This window comes from Tachyglossus aculeatus, chromosome 2, assembly GCF_015852505.1.
Source record: "Tachyglossus aculeatus isolate mTacAcu1 chromosome 2, mTacAcu1.pri, whole genome shotgun sequence".
Taxonomy (NCBI): Eukaryota; Metazoa; Chordata; class Mammalia; order Monotremata; family Tachyglossidae; genus Tachyglossus; species Tachyglossus aculeatus.
In genome coordinates this window covers 65,572,911-65,595,942 of record NC_052067.1, presented here as the reverse complement: position 1 = coordinate 65,595,942, position 23,032 = coordinate 65,572,911, and the positions used below count along the sequence as shown (strand labels likewise).

The following is a 23,032-nucleotide window of genomic DNA, read 5'->3' as shown; positions in this document are numbered from 1 at the left end:
TGGGTTCGAATCTCGGCTCCACCAGTTGTCAGCTGACTTTGGGGAAGTCACTTAACTTCTCTGTGCCTCAGTTACCTCATCTGTAAAATGGGGATTAAGACTATGAGCCCCCCGTGGGACAACCTGATCACCTTGTTACCTCCCCAGCACTTAGAACAGTGCTTTGCACATAGTAAGTGCTTAATAAATGCCATTATTATTATTATTATTATTATTATTATTATTATTATTATTATCATTATTAAACGTTATCCAACCTTGGCTTCATTGACTCCGTCTTCTCCTGGTTCTCCTCATCTCTCTGGCCATTGATTCTCAGCTTCCTCCATGGGCTCTTCCTCCCCATCCCATCCCCTAATTGTAGGGGTCCTTCAAGATTCAGTTTTTGGTCCCCTGCTATTCTCCATCTATACTCACTCCCTTGGAGAATTCATTTGCTCCCAAGGCTTCAACTATTATCTCTAAGCAGACGACACCCAAATCTACATCTCCTCTATTCCTTCCCCCTCCCTCCAGACACGCATCTCTTCCAGCCTTCCGGACATCTCTACTTGGATGTCCTCCCGCCACCGCAAACTCAACTTGTCCAAGACAGAGCTCCTTATCTCCCCTCCCAAATACTGTCCTCCCCTAGACTTTATTGTCACTGTAGATGGCACAACCATCCTTCCCATCTCACAAGGCCGTAACTTTGGTGTCATCCTTGACTCCACTCTCTCATTCAATCCACATATCCAATCCATCACCAAATCCTGTCGGTCCCACCTTCATAACATCGCCAAGATCAGCCCTTTCCTCTCCATCCAAACCGCTACCACGTTAGTACAATCACTCATCCTATCCCGACTGGATTACCACATCAGTATCCTTTCTGACCTCCCAACCTTCTGCCTCTGCTCACTTCAGTCCGTAATTCACTCCATTGCCCAGATCATCTTTCTGCAGAAACATTCAGGGCATGTCACCCCCACTTCTCAAAAATCTCCAGTGGTTGCCTATCCACCTCTATATCAAACAAAAACTTCCTGCTATTGGCTTTAAAGCTCTCCATCACCTTGCCCTCTCCTACCTCACCTCCCTTCTCTCCTTCTACATCCCAGCCCACACACTCCGCTCCTCTGGTGCTAATCTTCTCACTGTGCCTCAATCTTGCCTGCCTCACTGCTGACCCCTGGCCCACATCCTACCTTTGGCCTGGAAGGCCCTCCCTCCCCCTCAAATCTGCCAATCACTCTTTCCCCCTTCAAAGCCCTATTGAAGGTGCACCTCCTCCAAGAGGCCTTCCCAGACCAAGCCCCGCTTTTCCTCGGCTCCCCTTCCCTTCCGCATCACCACGACTCATTCCCTTTGCTCTTCTCCCCTCCCCACGGCACTTATGTATATATGTATACTTCTATAATTGTATTTACTGATATTGACACATGTTTACTTGCACTGATGTCTGTCCCCTCCCTCGGCAGACTGTGAGCCCATTGTGGGCAGGGATATGTATATATCCTTATATGTACATCTGGATATATGTATACATATATACATAAGTTCTGTGTATATATACATATATATATGTATATGGCTGATGAAACCAATGTGGACCAGTCAGCCATCCCTTCTGTATCAGGGGCTGGTAAACATCACCCCTTGCTGCACTGTGCAAAAGTGGCACAGAATGAGCCCTTACTTGGTGAGCTTCTTGCGGGCCTTGGTCTAACCTGTTTTTATTTCTACCAATCTTAGCCCAGAGCTCAATTGATCAGCCAATGGTATTTGTTGAGCACTTACTGTGTCCAGGGCACTGTACAAAGCACTTGGGAGAGGACAATACAACACGTTCGTTGCCCACAATGAGCTTAAAATCTTAGAGTTTACTCTGTTCTGTTCAGATCATTTTTCTCCCAAAATGTTCAGGCCATGTTTCCCCACTCTTCAAGAACTTCCAGGGTTTTCCCATCTACCTCTGCATCAAATAGAAATTCCTCACCATTGGATTTAAAGCACTCAATCGCCTCACCCCTTCCTATCTCCCTTGCCCCTCTCCTATGACCACCAAGCCTGCACACTTTGCTTTCTGAAGCGAAGATACTCTCTGTACCTTGATCTTGACTATCTCACCACTGACCTCTCGCCTATGTCCTACCTCTGACCTGGAATGCCCTCCCTCTTCATAATCCAACAGACAATGACTCTGCCCTCCTTCAAAATTGAAGGCACATCTCCTCCAAGAGGCCTTCCCTGACTAAGCCCTCCTTTCCTCTTTTCCCACTCCCGTCTGCATCACCATGACTTGCTCCCTTTATTCATCCACAGCACTTATGTATCTGTAATTTATCTATAATAATGTCTGTCTCCCCCTCTAGACTATGAGCTCATATTGGGTAGGTAATGTTTCTATTATATAGTTTTATTGTACTCTCCCAAGAGCTTAGGACAGTGCTCTGCACAGAGTAAGAGCTCAATAAATTGCCGACTTGCACTTCCCAAGTGCTTAGTACAGTGCTCTGCACACAGTAAGTGCTCAATAAATATGACTGACTGAATGAATGAATAAATATAACTGACTGACTGAGTGCCCAGCACTAAGTGCTAAAATACCCAGCTCAACCAGACTGAAGGAGCTCTTTTGCTGTCCAGTTTTGCTACACTGCTCTGGGTGTTTGCTTCACTGTGTCTCTAAATCATTTCTCCAGTCCACCCTGTTTGTGATGATCCAGTTTTAGCTATCACTCTGCCCTGAATGAGCTTACCAAGTGTAACACGGTAGGCCCCAGACAGCTGGTGGCTAGACCACATCAATCTCACGCATTGATTTATTTGTTTTTAATGGTATTTGTTAAGCGCTTTCTATGTGCCAGGCACTGTTCTAAGCCCTGGGGGGAGATACAAGCTGATCACGTTGGACCCAGTTCACGTCCCACTTGGGGCTCAAGACTGTAATCCCCATTTTACAGATGAGGTAACTGAGGCACAGAAAACTAAAGTGACTTCTCCAAGGTCACACAGCAGACAAGTGGCAGAGCTGGGGCTAAAGCCCAGGTCCTTCTGACTCCCAAGCCTGTGCTCTATTTTCAGGAGGGTTTTCTGAAGACCCACATTGTTCAACGAGATAGCGCTCCAATTTTTATCGTTTCAACTCATCATCATCAATCATATTTATTGAGCGCTTACTGTGTGCAGAGCACTGTACTAAGCGCTTGGGAAGTCCAAGTTGGCCACATCTAGAGACAGTCCCTACCCAACAGCGGGCTCACAGTCTAAAAGGGGGAGACAGAGAACAAAACCAAACATACTAACAAAATAAAATAAATAGAATAAATATGTACAAGTAAAATAAATAGAGTAACAAATATGTACAAACATATACATATATCAGGATAAAGAGAATTATAGCTATATGCATATTAGGGACCATCTCTATATATTGCCGACTTGTACTTCCCAAGTGCTTAGTACAGTGCTCTGCACACAGCAAGCACTCAATAAATACGATTGAATGAATGAACAAAAAAATAATGAACACGTACAAAAATACAGAAGTGCTGTGGGGAGAGGAAGGGGGTAGGGTAGAGGGAGGGAGGGGGCAATGGGGAGGGGAGGAGGAGGAGAGGAAAAAAGGGGGGCTCAGTCTGGGAAGGCCTCCTGGAGGAGGTGAACTCTCAGTAGGGCTTTGAAGGGAGGAAGAGAGCTAGTTTTGCAGATGTGTGGAGGGAGGGCATTCCAGGCCAGAGGTAGGATGTGTAGGGACCGTCTCTATATGTTGCCAATTTGTACTTCCCAAGAGCTTAGCACAGTGCTCTGCACACAGCAAGTGCTCAGTAAATATGATTGAATGAATGAATGAATGTGGAACTCAAAACTGGGGACTTCATTTAATGGGAGTAGGTCAGGAACTCAGATAGCTGGCATTTGCTAATGACACTGTTGAGAACAAAACAGAATGTTAACGACCTTTCCCAGACACGGATATTTTAATCTTACCCTGACTTCTGGGTTAGCTTCGTAGCTAAGTATTAGAACTGGAGTTTACTTACCATACAGAGCATTTTTGGAAGGGGAATACACAAAGGCCAAAGTGTAGAGGTAAAAGTTCAGCAATCCATAGAAAGACAAGAATTCCGCTGGTGAGCTAAGTCAAGGGTAATCAATCAGTGGTATTTACTGAGCACTAACAGTGTATAGAACACTAGACTAAGCACTTAGGAAAAGTTGGTAGACATGATCCTACACAACCAAATATCTATTTTGTAGGTCAAGGGCTTGATTCCTGGGATAACTGACAGGTGCTCAGCATTACTCAGGGCTGGACTGGTTTCAAAAATTCAGAAATCCTGAATGACATTCACCACCCCCACAACCTCTTCTTTCCCCTATGTTATTTGTTAAGCGTTTACTACGCGCCAGGCACTGTACTAAGTGCTGGGAGAGAGACAAGATAATCAGGTTGGACCCAGTCCATGTTCACCATGAGGCTCACAGTCTTAATCCCCATTTTCCAGATGTGGTACCTGAGGTCTAGAGAAGTGAAGTGACTTGCCCAAGGTCCCATGGCAGACAAATGGTAAAGCCAGAATTAGAACCCAGATCCTTCTGACTCCAAGGCCTGGGTTCTGCCCACTGGACCACACTGCTTCTCTGAAAGTCCTGATAAGAGGGGCCTTGCAGAGATCTGTTAGCTGCAGCAGTACCGTCTCCCATAGGATGGAAGTTCATAATTCTGCTCAGAAATCTAATTTTAGTGGGAGATACTCTGTGGATCAACTTCCACTCTGCACCGGACAATGGGAGCACTGTTTCGGGCAAGTTTTCCGTGCAGCACAATGAAGAACGTGCCGTTGAAACCGATGCCCGGGAAGGAAATGCTGAATTCCACAAGGCGGAGCGTCCAAACCAGTGATCTAAAATCAGTTCCTTCGCGGTTTCCCAGGGATCACGTCCAGAGGAAGGAATTAGACAGAACAGATCCCACACTGTGTGCAGAGCGGGAAAAATGATGACATTATCCTGCCCTGCCAGCAAGGTAACTTATGCCACTGGCTCAGCAGGGAAGAAGCGAGACGTGGTGACTTCATTGGCCTTTCTTCTCCCTCTAGAACACCAGGCTTGAAATGTAAATGATGATAAGGCAGGCTGGCACAGAGAAACAATGCATCTGGATGCATCTAAGTAAAAACCAGGAAAACAATGCAGTACTGGCATCTTGAGGGTGTTCTCTCCTCCTTCACACTGCACTGACCTCCTAACCTCGGACCAATTCACCGCTCTTATTCACAGTCTCATACGTTCTCTCCTCCTTGGTTTTTTTTTTAAAACGGTATTCGGTAAGCACTTCCTACGTGCCAGGCGCCGTACTAAGCAGTGAGAGAGGTACAAGCTAATCAGGTTTGGATCATCCACGTGGGGCTCCCAGTCTTAATGCCCATTTTACAGATGAGGGAGCTGAAGCCCAGAGAAGTGAAGTGACTTTCCCAAGGTCGCACAACAGACAAGTGTTGGAGCCAGGTTCAGAACCCACAGGCCCATGTTCTTTCCACTAGACCATGCCCTTTTATTTATTTTTTTATGATATTTGTTAAATGCTTACTCTGTATCAAACTGTTCTAAGCGCTGGGATAGGTTAGACTGTGAGCTCGTTGTGGGCAGGGGACGTGACTGTTTATTGTATTGTACTCCCAAGCACTTGGTACAGTGCTCCGTACATAGTATGCGCTTAATAAATATGATACGAGGTTGGACACAGTCCCTGTCCCGCAAAGACCTCTTGGTCTAAGTAGGAAGGAGAACAGGTGCCCCCATTTTACCGTTGAGGAAACAGAGGTGCAGAGAAGTTAAATGACATGCCCAAGGTCACACAGCAAGCAATTGGAAGCGCCGGGATTAGAACCCAGGTCCTTCCAAGTCCCAGGACTGTGCTCTCTCCACTAGGCCACGCTGCTTCTCACTTGCCCACTCTTATGGGGCCTTCACTTGCCTCATTCCCAGATTTCTCCCCTTTCCCTGATAATAATAATAATAATGATGGTATTTGTTAAGCGCTTACTATGTGCAAAGCACTGTTCTAAGCACTGGGGAGGTTACAGGGTGATCAGGTTGTCCCACGGGGGGCTCCCAGTTTCAATCCCCATTTTACAGATGAGGGAACTGAGAGCCAGAGAAGTGAAGTGACTTACCCAAAGTCACACAGCTGGTAATTGGCGGAGGCAGGATTTGAACCCACGACCTCTGACTCCAAAGCCCGGGCTCTTTCCACTGAGCCACGCTGCTTCCCTGATCTTTTGGAGGGGTGCATATGTACTGCCTGAGTGTGGGTAAGGGGCGTAGGGGTGCACCAGGGGCTGGGAGAGCAGCCATCTATTCAGTTGGGGTTATCTATTCAGTCTTTGCTTCTCCTCCTTTTCTTTCTGCTACCGCTGCTGCTGTTTCCCACTGCCCTGATGGCTCCTTAATATGCCTCCACCCCGCAGTGAGCAAGGAGAAAGGAGAGGAAGACAATCTTTTCTGCTGTTTGCCAGCAGCTCTGGTAAAAGATTTGATGGTGGGAGAAGCTGACTCTATTGCCTATAAGAAGCCACTTGGGACTGTTTATTTCACTTGTCAATGTTATTTCTGCCGCCATCAAGGTGAACAATCAAGAGGTGGCTCTATCTGAATCAAACTCTCTCTGTCTCTTGCTCTCAGCACTTGATAAACTCCAAAGGTACCAGCAGGTATAAAACGGTAAATTATAATAGTGAGCATGGATTGTCCGCTACACAAATATGCATGTGGGGATGGTAATTTCCTAAAGAAGGGAAATAGAAGCCTCTACCAGTAGCTATAGAGAAGCAGCAGGGAAGCAGCAGGGCTCAGTGGAAAGAGCCCGGGCTTTGGAGTCAGAGGTCGTGGGTTCAAATCCCGGCTCTGCCAACTGCCAGCTGGGTGACTTTGGGCAAGTCACTTCACTTCTCTGTGCCTCAGTTCCCTCATCTGTAAAATGGGGATTAAGACTGTGAGCCCCCCGGGGGACAACCTGATCACCTTGTAACCTCCCCAGCGCTTAGAACAGTGCTTTGCACATAGTAAGCGCTTAATAACTGCCATTATTATTTATTTTATTTATTTATTTATAGGCTGAACGAAACTCCAACTGGCCTCTTAACACAGTATCCCAGGGATAGGAGGCTTATGTAAAATAACGTAGATGTAAGTCATCACTCCTACAAAAATTCACCCTTAAATTCAGTTCCCAGTTCTAGCCAGGAAATAACCCTATCTTATCACTGGAATTGCCTTTGAATATAAAGCAAGCACACACACGCTCTTTAGGGTTTGAACATGGCCCTTCTGACACAAATACACACACACACCCTTCCTTCCCACCCCCCGTTTAGGGTTTAAAGATGGTGCTTCTCAAACACACACACACACACACACACACACACAAACACACAAACAAACTCTTCTTTAGCACTAGCAGCGTGCTTTAGTAGAGAAGCAGTGTGGCTCAGTGGAAAAGAGCATGGGCTTTGGAGTCAGAGGTCATGGGTTCAAGTCCCAGCTCCACCAAGTGTCAGCTGTGTGACTTTGGGACCAGTCACTTAACTTCTCTGTGCCTCAGTTACCTCATCTGTAAAATGGGGATGAAGTCTGTGAGCCCCCGTGGGACAACCTGATCACCTTGTAACTTCCCCAGCGCTTAGAACAGTGCTTTGCACATAGTAAGCGCTTAATAAATGCCACCATTATTATTATTTAGGGTTGAAGATGGTACTTCTGACACACACACACTCACTCACTCACTCACTCACCACCCCCTTCTTTAGGGTTTGAAGATGATGCTTCCGCCACCCACCAACCGATGCAGGACAGAAATCCCTTCCAACAACCACATGCTTTTGCTCCTTGCAGGAGTTGGCTGCATTTTTCTTTCCGCCTCTTTCTGTCACGATTTTCTCCAAACCTCTGCTCTGAGTCACCCCATTTCTTAGCGCTGAGCTGTCTCCTGCTGCTGTCATCTCTCACCATGATGCCCAGTTGCCTGAATTTTTTGCTTCGTTGTGTCTCTACTCCATTTTGCCATCCTACTACTGTTTAATATGTGCGGGTGCACACACATTTACACAGACTCACATGCACCCACACACCCTTTGACAAACCCGTTCCTACTCACAATATCAGACATCAGGTACTCTACAGTGTACAGCACGCTTTCTGGTATTTTAGGGGCTAGGAGCTGAGAGAAGGAAGATGTAGTATTGGTGAGAGAATAGGGAGGGCAGCTACTGGAGATTCCAAAGTGGTTGCAGCAATTCCCGGACTAACCCCGTATACCGAAATGACAGCCTGAGAATAAGGACTCCTAATTCAAAGGATATAATTCTGGTAATGAGTCGACAGTTCAGCAACAAAGTTGTCTTGCAAGACTTGTGCTCCAAACCTTAAATAAAGTATAGCAATGCTGTAAGAGAAGAGAAGGGGAGAAAATGAAGGGTGTGAACATATTTGAAAACACCAAATTAAATTCAAATTTTCATCCTAAGGGACTTGGATTGGGAGCTCCATGTGGACCAGGGACTAAGTCCAACCAGACTGTAGGCTTGTTAGGGCACGGGACATGTCGGCTAATTCTGTTGTACTGAATTAGCCACGTGGGGCTCACAGTCTTAATCCCCATTTTACAGATGAGGGAGCTGAAGCCCAGAGAAGTGAAATGATGTGCCCAAGGTAATGCAACAGACAAGTGTTGGAGCCGGGTTTAGAACTCAGGTCTTCTGGCTCCCAGGCCCGTGTTCTTTCCACTACACCATGTCCTTTTATTAATTTTTTTTATGATATTTGTTAAGTGCTTACTACGTATCAAACACCGTCCTAAGCGCTGGGATAGGTTAGCCTGTACGTTACTTGTGGGCAGGGAATGTGACTGTTTATTGCTGATTTTAGAAATTTTGTGATGTTGTAATGTTCTCTCCCAAGCACTTAGTACAGTGCCCCGCACACAGTAAGAGCTTCATAAATACGATACGAGGTTGGACACCGTCACTGTCCTTCAAGAAGCTCTCGGTCCAAGCAGGAGGGAGAAGCGGTAAGTGCTTAGTACAGTGCTCTGCACAGAGTAAGCGCTCAATAAATTGTACTTTCCAAACACTTAATACAGTCCTCTGCACACCGTAAGCACTCAATAAATACAATTGAACGAATGAATGAATAAATACCATGGATTGATTGTATCTGCCCCGGTGCTTTGTACAGTGCTTGGCACAGATAAGCACCTCACAAATACTACCATAATGGTGATTATGTAGGAGAGTTAACATCTGGTCAGTATGGCTTTAGCAATAAAATGTTTTCCTCTCCAGATACCATCTCGGCGTGGCTCAGTGGAAAGAGCCCGGGCTTGGGAGTCAGAGGTTGTGGGTTCTAATCCCGCCTCCGCCACTTGTCTGCTGTGTGACTTTGGGCAAGTCACTTAACTTCTCTGTGCCTCAGTTACCTCATCTGTAAAACGGGGATTAAGACTGTGAGCACCATGTGGGACAACCTGATTACCCTGTATCTATCCCGGGGCTTAGAACAGTGCTTGGCACATAGTAAGCACTTAACAAATACTACCATTATTATTATTATTATCTCCTCTCTACCCTGGAATTTATTTTTGTGTCTTCTCCCTGGCTAGACTGTATGTATGCTCCTTGAAGGCAGGCATCACCTATGGGCAGGGAACATTCATTCATTCAATCATATTTATTGAGCGCTTTCTGTGTGCAGAGCATTGTACTAAGTGCTTGGGGTTGGATGTCTATCAACGCTGTTATACTGTCCTCTCCCATGGGCTTAGTTCCTTGCTCTGTACACAGAAGGCACTCAATAAATACAACTGATGGATTGATTGATGTACAAATTCAACTGAACTCTCCCGAGGAGGTAGTACAGGCCCCCACACATAAATGTGGCTGACTGATCTACCACTAATCAATCCACTGCATTTAATGAGCGCTTACTGTGTGCAGAGCACTGTACTAAGCACTTACCTCTTCTCCCTCCTATTTATTCAGAGCTTACTGTGCTAACCTATCATAGAAGATTTTGCTGCACCTCTACCTCAGCCTGCCCCTTTTCAGAGATTGCACAGCCCGCCGAAATGATGCAAAACGATATCGCCTCGCAGGGAGGTAGGACTAGCAAAACCACCGACTCTGGTTCGCCAATTCCCTCCCCGGGGTCAGTCGGTCATATTTTCAGTGCCTAGTGCAGTGCCTCAGTGCTTAGTACAGTGCCTGGCACATAGTAAGTGCTTAACAAATACCATAATTATTATTACTGAGTGCTTGTGGGGTGCAGAGTGCTTGGGAGAAGATGGTAGAACAATATGATGGACCCATGTCTGTGGGCCAGCTGCGCTTGAGAACTCAATCAATCAATCAATCGTATTTATTGAGCGCTTACTGTGTGCAGAGCACTGTACTAAGCACTTGGGAAGTACAAGTTGGCAACATATAGAGACAGTCCCTACCCAACAGTGGGCTCACAGTCTAAAAGGGGGAGACGGAGAACAAAACCAAACATACTAACAAAATAAAATAAATAGAATAGATATGTACAAGTAAAATAAATAGAGTAATAAATATGTATTATTTATAATCCTGGGGGAGTTCCTGGGGGAACTCTGCAAGGAGTCTGTGGAGCTGTTCCATTCAGTGGACTTGTATATGTTTGTACATATTTATTACTCTATTTATTTATTTATTTTACTTGTACATATCTATTCTATTTATTTTATTTTGTTAATATGTTTGGTTTTGTTCTCTGTCTCCCCCTTTTAGACTGTGAGCCCACTGCTGGGTAGGGACTGTCTTTATATGTTGCCAACTTGTACTTCCCAAGCGCTTAGTATAGTGCTCTGCACACAGTAAGCGCTCAATAAATACGATTGATGATGATGATGATGACTTGGGATGAGGATCTGGGCCATGACCTCTGGTCTCCCCTGGAGCCACGGAGATGTAGCCCAGGCTTGGGGACAGCAGGCGAAGAGGGATGGACCAGCCTACACAGTCAGGGATGTCTCAGAGTGGATTCTCCCAAGTGCTTAGTACAGTGCTCTGCACAAAGTAAGGGCTCAATAAATACCACTAATTGATTGATGTCTCACTAATTGAAATACCTCGGGTTCACCGCACACGGTAGCAATCAACTGCTCAGTCAATAGTATTTCCCAAGCACTTACTTTGGGCCGAGCCTGGTACTAAACATTTGGGTGAATAAAACACCTGGGTGAATATAACAGCGTTGGTAGATACGATCCCTGCCCTCAAGGACCTTCAATCTAGAGAAGAGGCAGTGTGGTTTAGTGGAAAGAGCCCGGGCTTGGGAGACAGAGGTCATGGGTTCTAATCCTGGCTCCGCCACTTGTCAGCTGTGTGACTTTGGGCAAGTCACTTAACTTCTCTGTGCCTCAGTTACCTCATCTGTAAAATGGGGATGAAGACTGTGAGCCCCATGTAGGACAACCTGATGCTTAAAACAGTGCTTGGCACATAGTAAGTGCTTAACGTGGGACAACCTGATCACTTTGTAAGCTTCCCAGCGCTTAGAACAGTGCTTTGACAACAGTAAGCACTTAATAAATGCCATTATTATTATTATTTATTATTAACAAATACTATTATTATTATTATAATAAAATAAATTACAGGTAGGGGAAGCAACCAATATAATGATGTGACCATAAGTGCTGCGGGGGTGAGGATGAGGTTAATTAATTAATTCATTCATTTATTTAATCATATTTATTGAGTGCTGACTGCATGCAAAGCACTGTACTAAGCGCTTTGGAGGGCACAACATAACAAACTGCTAAGCATTAGGGGGTGGGCCCAAGTGAATAAGTGAGGCAGCAGAGTGGGAGGATGAGAGTTTAGTCACAGAAGGCTTCCTGGAGGAGATATGATTATAACAGGGCTTTGCGGTTGCTTTCCCTAGTCCCCTGATGGATTCACACCTCCCCCCAGAAAATGGCTTAACACCCACACTTGGCTTCTGGTTGGGCCCTCCTGGACAAGAGAAGCAGCCACCTATATTTCCAGGAAGACAATCTCCCCCCTTCCTGAGTCGAAGGAATTGTTTCCTTTCCAAATTAGGGCAGAGACATCATCCTTGCCTCCGACTCAGCAGGACCAAGGGAGGCGAGGACCCTCCAACATCAGGCGGGGACACGTGAGATAGTCTGATTGTCACTAAGGTTCGGACAAGAGCCCTGAGGGTTTCATATTTACCAGCTAGCAAAGGTTCGTACCTGATGATGAGCACCACGAAGGTCAATGCAGTTAGGAATTTTAACCTGAGATCTACAAACAAGACAAAAATGACCACTTAAGCCAGGCTTGGAGGCCAATGTCTGCCACACCATCCTCCCCCAAGTCTCCCCGGCACCTTTGCTCTTATTTTCCTTATCCCCGCTGGAAAGACAATCCCATCTGGTCCCTAGTGGTCCCACAAGTAACCTGGAAGGAACATGAAGGGGATGAAGAGAGGGACAGGTGTCCTTTCCCAGGGAACTTGGGGAAACCTCTCTCACCCAGCTCCCATGCCCAGCAAAAATCAGAGCAGCAGCAGAAGGCCAAGGTGGTAGAGGTCACACCGGTGAGTACCTTGCCCTCCTTTTCTCTCTCTTCCTCCTCTCTTCCTTGCTTCTCACCTTCCTTTTTCCCTGTTCTTTTATTCTCTTCCCCCATTCTTTTCCTCCCGCCCCTCCCTTCCTCCTCTCTTCCCTCTAAGCCCTGCCCCAAATCCTCCCCCGTGCTTAAAATAAGAAGTTAGCACTCCTACTTCTCCCCAAGTCTCTCCCTTTCTCCCCTCTCTCAAAACCATCTGATGAAGTGCTCACCCAAACAAGTGATATTTTGGGGAGCTTGAGGCTGGAAGAGCCCTAGAGAGTACCCCCCAAAATCGTTGAAAAATGCTGCTTACCGATATAAGGCATATGGCGAAGTTCTGAACATGCTCGCACTATCAAGAACAAAAGATATAAAATATACACTGCTCCCACCACCAGAAAGAAAACCTTCATTCCCTAGAATGAAATAAAGCAAAATTATTACCAAAAGGCAGACATTCCAATATTTCTTCTTTCATCAGCTCCTCCAGAGGCCCCAGACTACTTCAAAGAGAGACCCTGCTTGAATGAAGCCAACACTGGAAATGTTTTTATTTATTTTGTTGCTCAGATTCTATCCCTGATTCAGCTTCACATTCTCAGTGTGACCTTCACGAAATGACTCCTTGTCCCTGAACCTCAGTTTGCTCCTCTGTTAAATGGGACAGTAATGCAATGAGACGGAAGGAGGCGGACAAGGTGGAATGACAAGTGTAAAAGAAAATACGAAGCGTTAAGCACTTAATACAATGTTCGGAATTGATTATGGTGAACTAGATGAAACGTGCTCCAAGACCAGATTTGGGAAAATATAGGCACAAAAGTGGAAAATGAAGCAGAAGTTTGAAATATGATAATAACATATGAAAAAGGGCATGATCCATCAATCAGATGAATTTATTGTCGACTACCTGCCGAGCATCATACGCAGCATTTGGAAAGGTACGATGAATGGAAAAAACCACGGTCCTTACCCTTGAAGTGTTTATGATCAAACATGAGACAGGTATTTGATTTACGATCTCTTATAATTTCCCCAACAAAATTTCCACTGAAAAAACTTGGGAGGGCAAGTGTTGGTCAGGTGAAAAATGCCCCTTCATTTTCAAACGTGTATTTTTTTCAACAGGCATCAGCTCTTGGCCAAAGAAAACGTTCTGGCGATGTTCTGAACCCTGTTGCTGGAAGTTCCACTCAAGTTCCCAACAGGTGGAAGCCCAGTAGCAGTCAAGACAGAGTCAGTCAATTGAATTTGTTGAGCATTTACTGTGTGTGGAACACTGTACTGAGCGCTTGGCAAAGTATGATATAACAATAAACAGACACATTCCCTCCCCACAGTGAGCTTAGAGTCTAGATGGGGAGACCTAAACCGAAGGGACCTAGAGTGGGGGATGGAGCTCCTTTATGGTTGCAGGCAAGGCCTTGGGAGTATGGCATCTCTGCTTTCAATGAGAGCATTTGGAGACTGAGGCACAAAACAGCCAACCAAACCAGGCCAGGGCACTACCTAGGTGGCTCTGAGGTCCCCAGAAAGGTGGCTAGTATGTAAAATCCAGCTATTTGCTAATGGGCTGGTACCCCAAACTCCCTTGGGAACCCTGAACCACAGAGGCCATCTCTGCCTCCCCAGCAGGCCCCACTCTACAGAGCCGGGGGTTCCCCCGGGATTAGGAGAGAGCCAACTGTCCCTGGAACACCCTCAACCCACTGGGACTCTGGAGGAAGGAGGAGAAAAATAACAATAATTGTGGTATCTGTTAAGCACTTACTATGTACCAGGCACAGTAGGGAGGAAAGGGGTGGAGGACAACACAACCCAGAAGCCACACCACTGAATGGAAAAGAAGCAGCGTGGCCTAGTGGAAAGAACACAGGCCTGAGAGTCAGAAGATCTGGGTTCTAATCCCGGCTCTGCCGACTGCTTGCTGGGTGACCTTGGGCAAGTCACTTAACTTCTCTGTGCTTCAGTTTCCTCCATTGTAAAATAGGGAAACCTCCAAAAACCTCCAATGGCTACCGATCAATCTGCGCATCAAGCAGAAACTCCTCACCCTGGGCTTCAAGGCTCTCCATCACCTCGCCCCCTCCTACCTCACCTCCCTTCTCTCCTTCTACTGCCCAGCCCGCACCCTCCGCTCCTCCACCACTAATCTCCTCACTGTACCTCGCTCTCGCCTGTCCCGCCATCGACCCCCGGCCCATGTCATCCCCCGGGCCTGGAATGCCCTCCCTCTGCCCATCCGCCAAGCTAGCTCTCTTCCTCCCTTCAAGGCCCTGCTGAGAGCTCACCTCCTCCAGGAGGCCTTCCCAGACTGAGCCCCTTCTTTCCTCTCCCCCTCGTCCCCCTCTCCATCCCCCCATCTTACCTCCTTCCCTTCCCCACAGCACCTGTATATATGGTTGTACATATTTATTACTCTATTTATTTATTTATTTATTTATTTATTTTACTTGTACATTTCTATCCTACTTATTTAATTTTGTTGGTATGTTTGGTTCTGTTCTCTGTCTCCCCCTTTTAGACTGTGAGCCCACTGTTGGGTAGGGACTGTCTCTATGTGATGCCAATTTGTACTTCCCAAGCGCTTAGTACAGTGCTCTGCACATAGTAAGCGCTCAATAAATACGATTGATTGATTGATTGATTGATTGATTAAATCCCACTCCCTCCTACTTAGACTGTAAAGCCCATGTGAGACAGGGACTGTGTCCAACTTGATAAACTTGTATCTACCCCAACACTTCAAATGGTGCCTGATGCGTAGTAAGCACTTAACAAATGCCATGAAATAAAACAAACAAAATGATGCGTTCCACCTGACTCCTCATATTGGACGATTAAAGGGCCTGAGAACGGATAAGCCAACCTCAGCACGTGTGTCCACTGGGGCAGCCAGCCTGCTTCTGGGCTTCCACAGTCACCCCCAGCGGGACTCAGATCAACCACTGATAATTTATTACTCTATTTATTTATTTATTTTACTTGTACATATCTATTCTGTTTATTTTATTTTGTTAGTATGTTTGGTTTTGTTCTCTGTCTCTCCCGTCTAGACTGTGAGCCCACTGTTGGGTAGGGACTGTCTCTATATGTTGCCAACTTGTACTTCCCAAGCGCTTAGTACAGTGCTCTGCACACAGTAAGCGCTCAATAAATATGATTGACTGACTGACTGATGGCTGACAGAGATTAAAGATGAGGAGGCGTTACTTTCCGAACAATGAACAAACTCTCAGATTTCCTCTTGGCCGCCTGGATCAGAAATCCCAGGGGACATTCCTTAGGCAGGCAGCAGTGGGTGCTGGTTACGATCGGCTGCTCCCGGGAAATGAACGACTCCCTTGCTTCAATTTGTAGCTGGCCAACGGTTCAACTCCCAGGAAGTCGCGGGTGACTCTTGGCTGGCTTTGCTTTTGGCCTGATTTGCCATTGAAACCCGGAGCCTCATCTCTCAGTCGGGGGACAGAGAACACGGTCACTTATCTTCGAGGAAGGTGATTAAATTCTGCATGGAAGTAAAGTTTTGGTGTGGCCCCTGATAGCCACTGACCTCATCAGGGGAAAAGGGAAAAAGAAGAATGAAAGGACGATCGAATCAAGTGGTCCTCAGCCAGATGAGGAGAGGAGTTCTCCCCACTGAAATTTTTTTTATGGTATTTGTTAAGTGATTGCTATGTGCCAGGCACTATACTAAGCACTGGGGTAGATACAAGCCAATCAGCTTGGACACAGTTCCTGTTCCACATGGGGCTCACAATCTTAATCCCCAGTTTCTAGATGAGGGAACTGAGGCATAGAAAAGTGACGTGACTTGCCCAAGGTCACCCAGCAGACAACCGCAGAGCCAAGATTAGAACCCAGGGCCTCTGCCTCCCAGACTCGTGCTCTATCCACTAGGCCATGCCGCTTCTTCTACTGCTGCTCCTTCAAATTTGCGATCCTTTGTTCCATGGGGAGTCTCAGAATCTAAGGGGAAAGCCATTGCATCACAAACAGAGCAGCTTTCTTCCAGTGGTGGGGAGGGAGGTAGGTAGAAGGGGAGAAAGGGAGAGGCTTCTCTGCTCTCTCCTTTCTAACATGAAATCTTTTGGAGGGCACCAAATCTGCTAGAAGATGTGTCAGTCTGGAGGGTTTTCTTGAAAAGATGTTTTGCAGTTCTGTTCTTATCCCACTTCAATCTATACTTCACACTGCTGCCTGGATCATCTTTTTGCAGAAACGCTCTGGGCATGTTACTCCCCTCCTCAAAAATCTCCAGCGGCTACCAATCAACCTACGCATCAGGCAAAAACTCCTCACTCTCGTCTTCAAGGCCCTCCATCACCTCGCCCCCTCCTACCTCACCTCCCTTCTTTCCTTCTACAGCCCAGCCCGCACCCTCCACTCCTCTGCTGCCACTAACCTCCTCACTGTACCTCCTCACGGCCCACGTCATCCCCCGGGCCTGGAATGCCCTCCCTCTGCCCATCCGCCAACCTAGCTCTCTTCCTCCCTTCAGGGCCCTACTGAGAGCTCACCTCCTCCAGGAGGCCTTCCCAGACTGAGCCCCCTCCTTCCTCTTCCCCGCCTCCCCCTCCCTCCCGCCTTGCCTCCTTCCCCTCCCCACAGCACCTGTATATATGTCTGTACAGATTTATTACTCTATTTATTTTACTTGTACATATTTACTATTCTATTTATTTTATTTTGTTAATATGTGCTGTTCTGTTGTCTGTCTCCCTCTTCTAGACTGTGAGCCCACTGTTGGGTAGGGACTGTCTCTGTATGTTGCCAACTTGTACTTCCCAAGCGCTTAGTACAGTGCTCTGCACACAGTAAGCGCTCAATAAATACAATTGAATGAATGAATGAATGCACCTTTGCATGACCCCACAATACTAACAGCATTAAATGCCAATATTCTCCCATCCTCTCAAAGACACTTCAGCCCACATTCAGACAGCATGGGAGCTGAAAATGCAGCTGGCAAGAAGCAGACTCAGGAAATAAAAATCTCATTTTGCACTCATGAAGAAAACTCAATGTCATGAATCTCTGGCTGCTGAGAGAAAACAAGGTGCAGGGAATACGAATGCCTTTCTATTTTCAGACTTCGGCCCATCTAAGTTCAAATTTCACATTTGAGTTGTACAAATGCATTAAATAATCAGATCACGAGAAGCAGTTTTGGCCCACTGGAAAGAGCATGGGTCTGGGGTCAGAAGGACCAGGGTTCTAATCCCGGCTCCACCACCTGTCTGCTGGGTGACCTTGGGCAAGCCACTTCACTTCTCTTGGCCTCAATTACCTCACCTATCAAATGGGTATTAATAATAACGATGGTTTTTGTTAAGCACTTGCTATGTGCCAAGCACTGTTCTAAACACTGGGGTAGATACAAGGTGATCAGGTTGTCCCACATGGGGTTCATAGTCTTAATCCCTATTTTACAGATGAGGGTAACTGAGGCCCAGAGAAGTTAGTGACTTGCCCAAAGTCACACAGTTGACAAGTGGCAGAGGCAGGATTAGAACCCACAACCTCTGATTCTCAAGCCCATGCTCTTTCCACTAAGCTACGCCGCATCTCTTAAGATACTGCTTCTATTAAGATTGTGAGCCCCTTGTGGGACAGGGACTGTGTCCAACTTGATTAGCTTGCATCTATCCCAGCATTTAGTATAGTGCCCGGCACACAATAAGCACTTAAATTAAAAAAAATCATTCTGGACTAGGCACAAGATACACCCAAGTCAAGTTTATGCTAAGTAAAGTTTGGCAGGTGACATTTTTGGACCTAACTATGTAGATGTTTCTTGTTCCTGGTAACTTTGTCTCTGACCCCCTTCTGTTCATTCATTTATTCATTCACTTATTCACACATAAACACACACATACACACCCACATACCCCTCCCCACACACACACAGATTCTTCCCTGACCACACTATGCAAACAACTCACTCTCAACGGTACAGAGAAGAAACGTACAGGGGATGAAGCAACTTACCTGAAAATTGCCTGTGTCAACCCTGTACTGGTATGTTGGATCATGTAACTCATTAACTCTGAAAAGGATTAAAGATAGATTCAGTGTCAGATTTTCCTCCTGCTAATTTGTTTACCTAACAAACTGGTGATTTGACAAAGAAAAAATGCAAATATTGAATCCTTTTTAAAAAGCATCATATGACCCGGTAGTGAAGAAAGCTGTCGCTTATTTACATTAGAAACAGGTAATTTTGCTAACTCCCTCATTAGATTTACAAATTAGCTTATTAGGATGTGGTTCTTACAGACACCAGAGAGACAGGGTGCAATCCACTGAGGCTGACAATTTTAATTAATTTCTTCTAATAATAATCATGGTACTTGTTAAGCGCTTACTGTGTGCCAGGCACTGTACTAAGCACTGGGGTGGATAAAATTGAGCTGGACACAGTACCTGTTCCTTATGGGGTTCACAGCCTCAGTCGGATTAAGACTATGAGCCCCATGTGGAACAGGGACTGTGTCCAACCTGATTATCTTGTATCTACCCCAGTGCTCATTATAGTGCCTGACACATAATAAGCAATCAATACCATTCAAAAACTCAATTACTAAAAGTAATTCACTGGAAGGTCTACACCTAATGAGAAAATATTTATGGTATCTTGAGTGAAAGGCTAAAAAGAATAGAAGTAAATATTTGGATGGGTAAAGTACACAAAGATCCCCAAGTGCAGAATAATGTCTTAAAAAATGTCCATCAATACAGCCTAAACTTAGAGGATCTAATTTAACTACTATAAGTCAATAATCATCATTCAAATAAGACAGAAAATATAACTTCCCTCACAGCCAATGTTAGAAAGCTGAAAAAAGATCAAACATATTCCAAGTTCTGTTTTCTTCTCTCTCCCAAATGCATTTTGGAATAGCTTAGCACACAAAACAATGACTTACGTTTGCCAAATGCCTAGGGTCACAGAAGCCAACCACAGGAGCCCAACGATAAAGAATTTGGGAAAATAGAAAGTTAAACATTTTCTTTCTCCCTGTTGAGAGAAGCAAAATAAAGAAAAGCAGTTACTTCTAGCAAGACTATCGTTTTTGTTATTCTCTATAACTCCTGAGGCTAAATTTCAAATCAACTGACTTAAAATCTAATTAACGGAGCTCACAGCTTTTATTACTTAATTGACCATGTTCCTTCTGTGTATTGGGTAAGATAGTTAACATTCATCCTGTGGCATTAAAATCTTTGTCATATTATGTACATATTTCATACACAAACACACACATTCTCACACATGCATTCCGTAATACTCCAGGTCCCAGTAGATTATAAACTTCTGAGGGCCAGGGACGCACATATCTTGAGTCTACTGTACTGACCCAAGCACCTAGTAGAGTGCTTTGTATACAGTAGGAGCTCAGTAAATACCATTGATGGATAAATATGTATTTAATGGCAGAAATGAATAGCTGACTTCCTAAGACACCTCTTGTAAAATGTATGCTCCTTGTGGGGAGAGAAGCAGCATTGCCTAATGGATACAGCATGGGCCTGGGTTCTAATCCTCATTCCACCACCTGTTTGCTAGGTGACCTTCACCCTTCACCTTCACTTCACTTCTCTGTGACTCAGTTACCTCATCTGTAAAATGGCAATTGAGACTAGGAGCCCTATATGGGACAGGGACTGTGTTCTTATGATTATTATCATCATCTACCAACTCAGCTATACTGTACATTCCCAGTACCCAGTAAGTGCTCAATAAATACCACTGACTGATTTCCCTTGATTTCACATGGCAAACATATAGCTTCTGCTTACCTGAACTCGTATTCCGTGGTACACACAAAGCCAGAAGAGCAGCAGTGCACACAGGAATACTGACTGAAATAGGTCATCTAGCATTCCAGGAAACCAACTGTTCACCAGGAAGGAGAGTGGGAAAAATGGATCTGGAATGGAATGGTGAAGAACCCAGAGTCACCACAGAATTTTCAGGCTTCCCTGGTATCATCCACCACCCATTTTCTTTTAGCCAGCTTCAAAAGAAAGGTAGTGAATAAAAGGCCACCTTATTGGTTAAAACCTAGACTATAAGCTTGTTGTGGCTAGGGAATACGGCTGCTAACACTGTTGTACTGTACTCGCCCAACCCCTTAATACAGTACTCTTCCCACAGTAAATGCTCAATCCATACCATTGAATGAAATACCACTGATTGATGTGTTAAGGACAAAACCGGTTTGCTACACTTTGGCAATGCTACAGGGAGGCAGGACTCATTGTAGCCTTGTGGATACAGCACAGGCCTGGGTGTCAGAAGGATCTAGCTCTCTTCCTCCCTTTAAAGCCCTTCTGAGAGCTCACCTCCTCCAGGAGGCCTTCCCAGACTGAGCCCCCTCCTTCCTCTCCCCCTCCCCATCCCCTCGTCCTACCTCCTTCCTCTCCCCACAGCACCTGTATATATGCTTGTACAGATTTATTACTCTATTTATTTTACTTGTACATATTTACTATTCTATTTATTTTGTTAATGATGTGCATCTAGCTTTACCTCTGTTTATTCTGATGACTCGACACCCGTCCACATGTTTTGTTTTGTTGTCTGTCTCCCCCTTCTAGACTGTGAGCCTGCTGTTGGGTAGGGACTGTCTCTATGTGTTGCCAATTTATACTTCTCAAGCGCTTAGTACAGTGCTCTGTAAGTACAGTAAGCGCTCAATAAATACGACTGAATGAATGAATGAATCTGGGTTCTAATCCTAGCTCCGCCACTTGTCTGCTGTGGGACCTTGGGCAAATCACTTAGCTTCTCTGTGTCTCAATTCCCTTATCTGTAAAATGAGGATTAAGACTGTGAGCCCCGGGTGGGACACGGACTGTGTTCAACCTGATTATCCTGTACCTACCCCAGGGCGTAGAACAGTGCCTGGCACAAAATATGTGCTTAACAAATAACATTAAAGAAAGAGGGAAGTCGAATTGGCCCAACAACCTGTCCGCAGCTCTAAAAGCTCAAAAACAGTTGATAACTGTTGGGGAAAGCCCACCAATATTAGCAAAGGCACTTACCGTTATAGAGCAGCAGCAGGGGAAGCAGAATCGACATCCACTTCTGTTCAATCCCCCAGTCTCGCATGGAGAATTTTCGGAGGGAATGTGCAAACAGGCACTGCAAAACGGAGCAACAATTCAAGGTAACTGCAGGAGAGTAACACTGTTCCCTAGTGGATAGAGCACAGGCTTGGGCGTCGGAAGGGCCTGGGTTCTAATCCTGGATCCATCGCTTCATTTATTCATTTGTATTTATTGAGCACTTACTGTGTGCAAAGCAGTGTACTAAGTGCTTGGGAGAGTATAATACCACAACAAACAGGAACATTCCCTGCCAACAATGAACTCAAAGTCTAGAGCTTGTCTGCTGGGTGAACTTGGGCAAGTTATTTCACTTTCTGTGCTTCAGTTCCCTCACTTGTAAAATGGGGATTAATAATAATAATAATAATAATAATAATGATGGCATTTAAGCACTTACTATGTGCAAAGCACTGTTCTAAGAGCTGGATTAAGACTGTGAGCCCCATGTAGGGCATGGACTGTGTCCATCCTGATTATTTTGAATCTATCCCAGCGCTTAATAAAGTGTCTGGCACATAGTAAGCGCTTAATACCATAAAGAAAAGACAAAAGGGACAGGCCACCTTTTTTGGGAGAAGTCAAAGAAAATGAAACCTTTGAGCAGCTGGGGGGCAAAGAGTCCTACAATTTGTGGCCTCTCACATGCCACGCAACGTCATTACATGATGCTGTGCATGGCACACGGGGATGATGTCACAGCCAAACTGCTGCAAGAGGGGATGGAAAAGACAAAGGGAAGGGAAGGGATGAGAAGGAGAAGGAAAAGAAACAAGAGTGGAGGGGGAAGGCCGGAGTACTGGTGCACGGCTCCAGGTGAATCCTCTGGTACAATGTGATGAAGAGGGGGAGCCGCGACCCTGCAACATGCAGAGGAGACGGGACCTGATGGCCCACAGCTGAGGCCAAGGATGGCATTGCTGTGGCTCCAATTTGAAGGCTGGCACTTCCACCCCTCAGACTGGCCTGGGGAGGCAAAGCTGGGAAGCACACAGACCCCCTCCTTCCTCCTCCTCCAAGAAAACGAAGCTGGTGGTTTTCTGCCTTTCCCTGGGCAACCGCGGCCACCCTTTGTGTGCCCAGAGCAGCCCGGTTCCACTCAGGGAAGCTGCTGGGCTGTGGTGGAGAGCAAATGGGATTCTTCCTCCCACTCTCCCTTGTATTTATAAACAGTGAAGTCCTTGAGTGGGCTGCCTGGGAATTCAGGGATGGTTGGCTACCCTGTCTCCGATCCATCCGCCCCCTCCAGCTCTGAAACACCGCTGAGGAAGATGATTCAGGAGAGAGAGAGA

At 45.8% G+C, this 23,032-nt stretch overlaps 1 protein-coding gene across 3 annotated transcripts in view; it reads right to left on the bottom strand.

The window, feature by feature from the left end:
* TMEM181 (transmembrane protein 181) overlaps positions 1-23,032 on the bottom strand; it is a 133,017-nt gene that overhangs the window by 6,698 nt on the left and 103,287 nt on the right. For all 3 annotated transcript variants that reach the window (XM_038771510.1, XM_038771528.1, XM_038771519.1), the window contains exons 8-15: positions 21,678-21,777; positions 20,427-20,557; positions 19,553-19,644; positions 18,615-18,672; positions 12,937-13,039; positions 12,263-12,314; positions 8,346-8,428; positions 4,026-4,115 (exon numbers count right to left, since the gene is read on the bottom strand). In XM_038771510.1, coding sequence (XP_038627438.1) covers positions 4,026-4,115; positions 8,346-8,428; positions 12,263-12,314; positions 12,937-13,039; positions 18,615-18,672; positions 19,553-19,644; positions 20,427-20,557; positions 21,678-21,777 — 709 coding nt within the window. The remainder of the gene's footprint in view (positions 1-4,025; positions 4,116-8,345; positions 8,429-12,262; positions 12,315-12,936; positions 13,040-18,614; positions 18,673-19,552; positions 19,645-20,426; positions 20,558-21,677; positions 21,778-23,032) is intronic.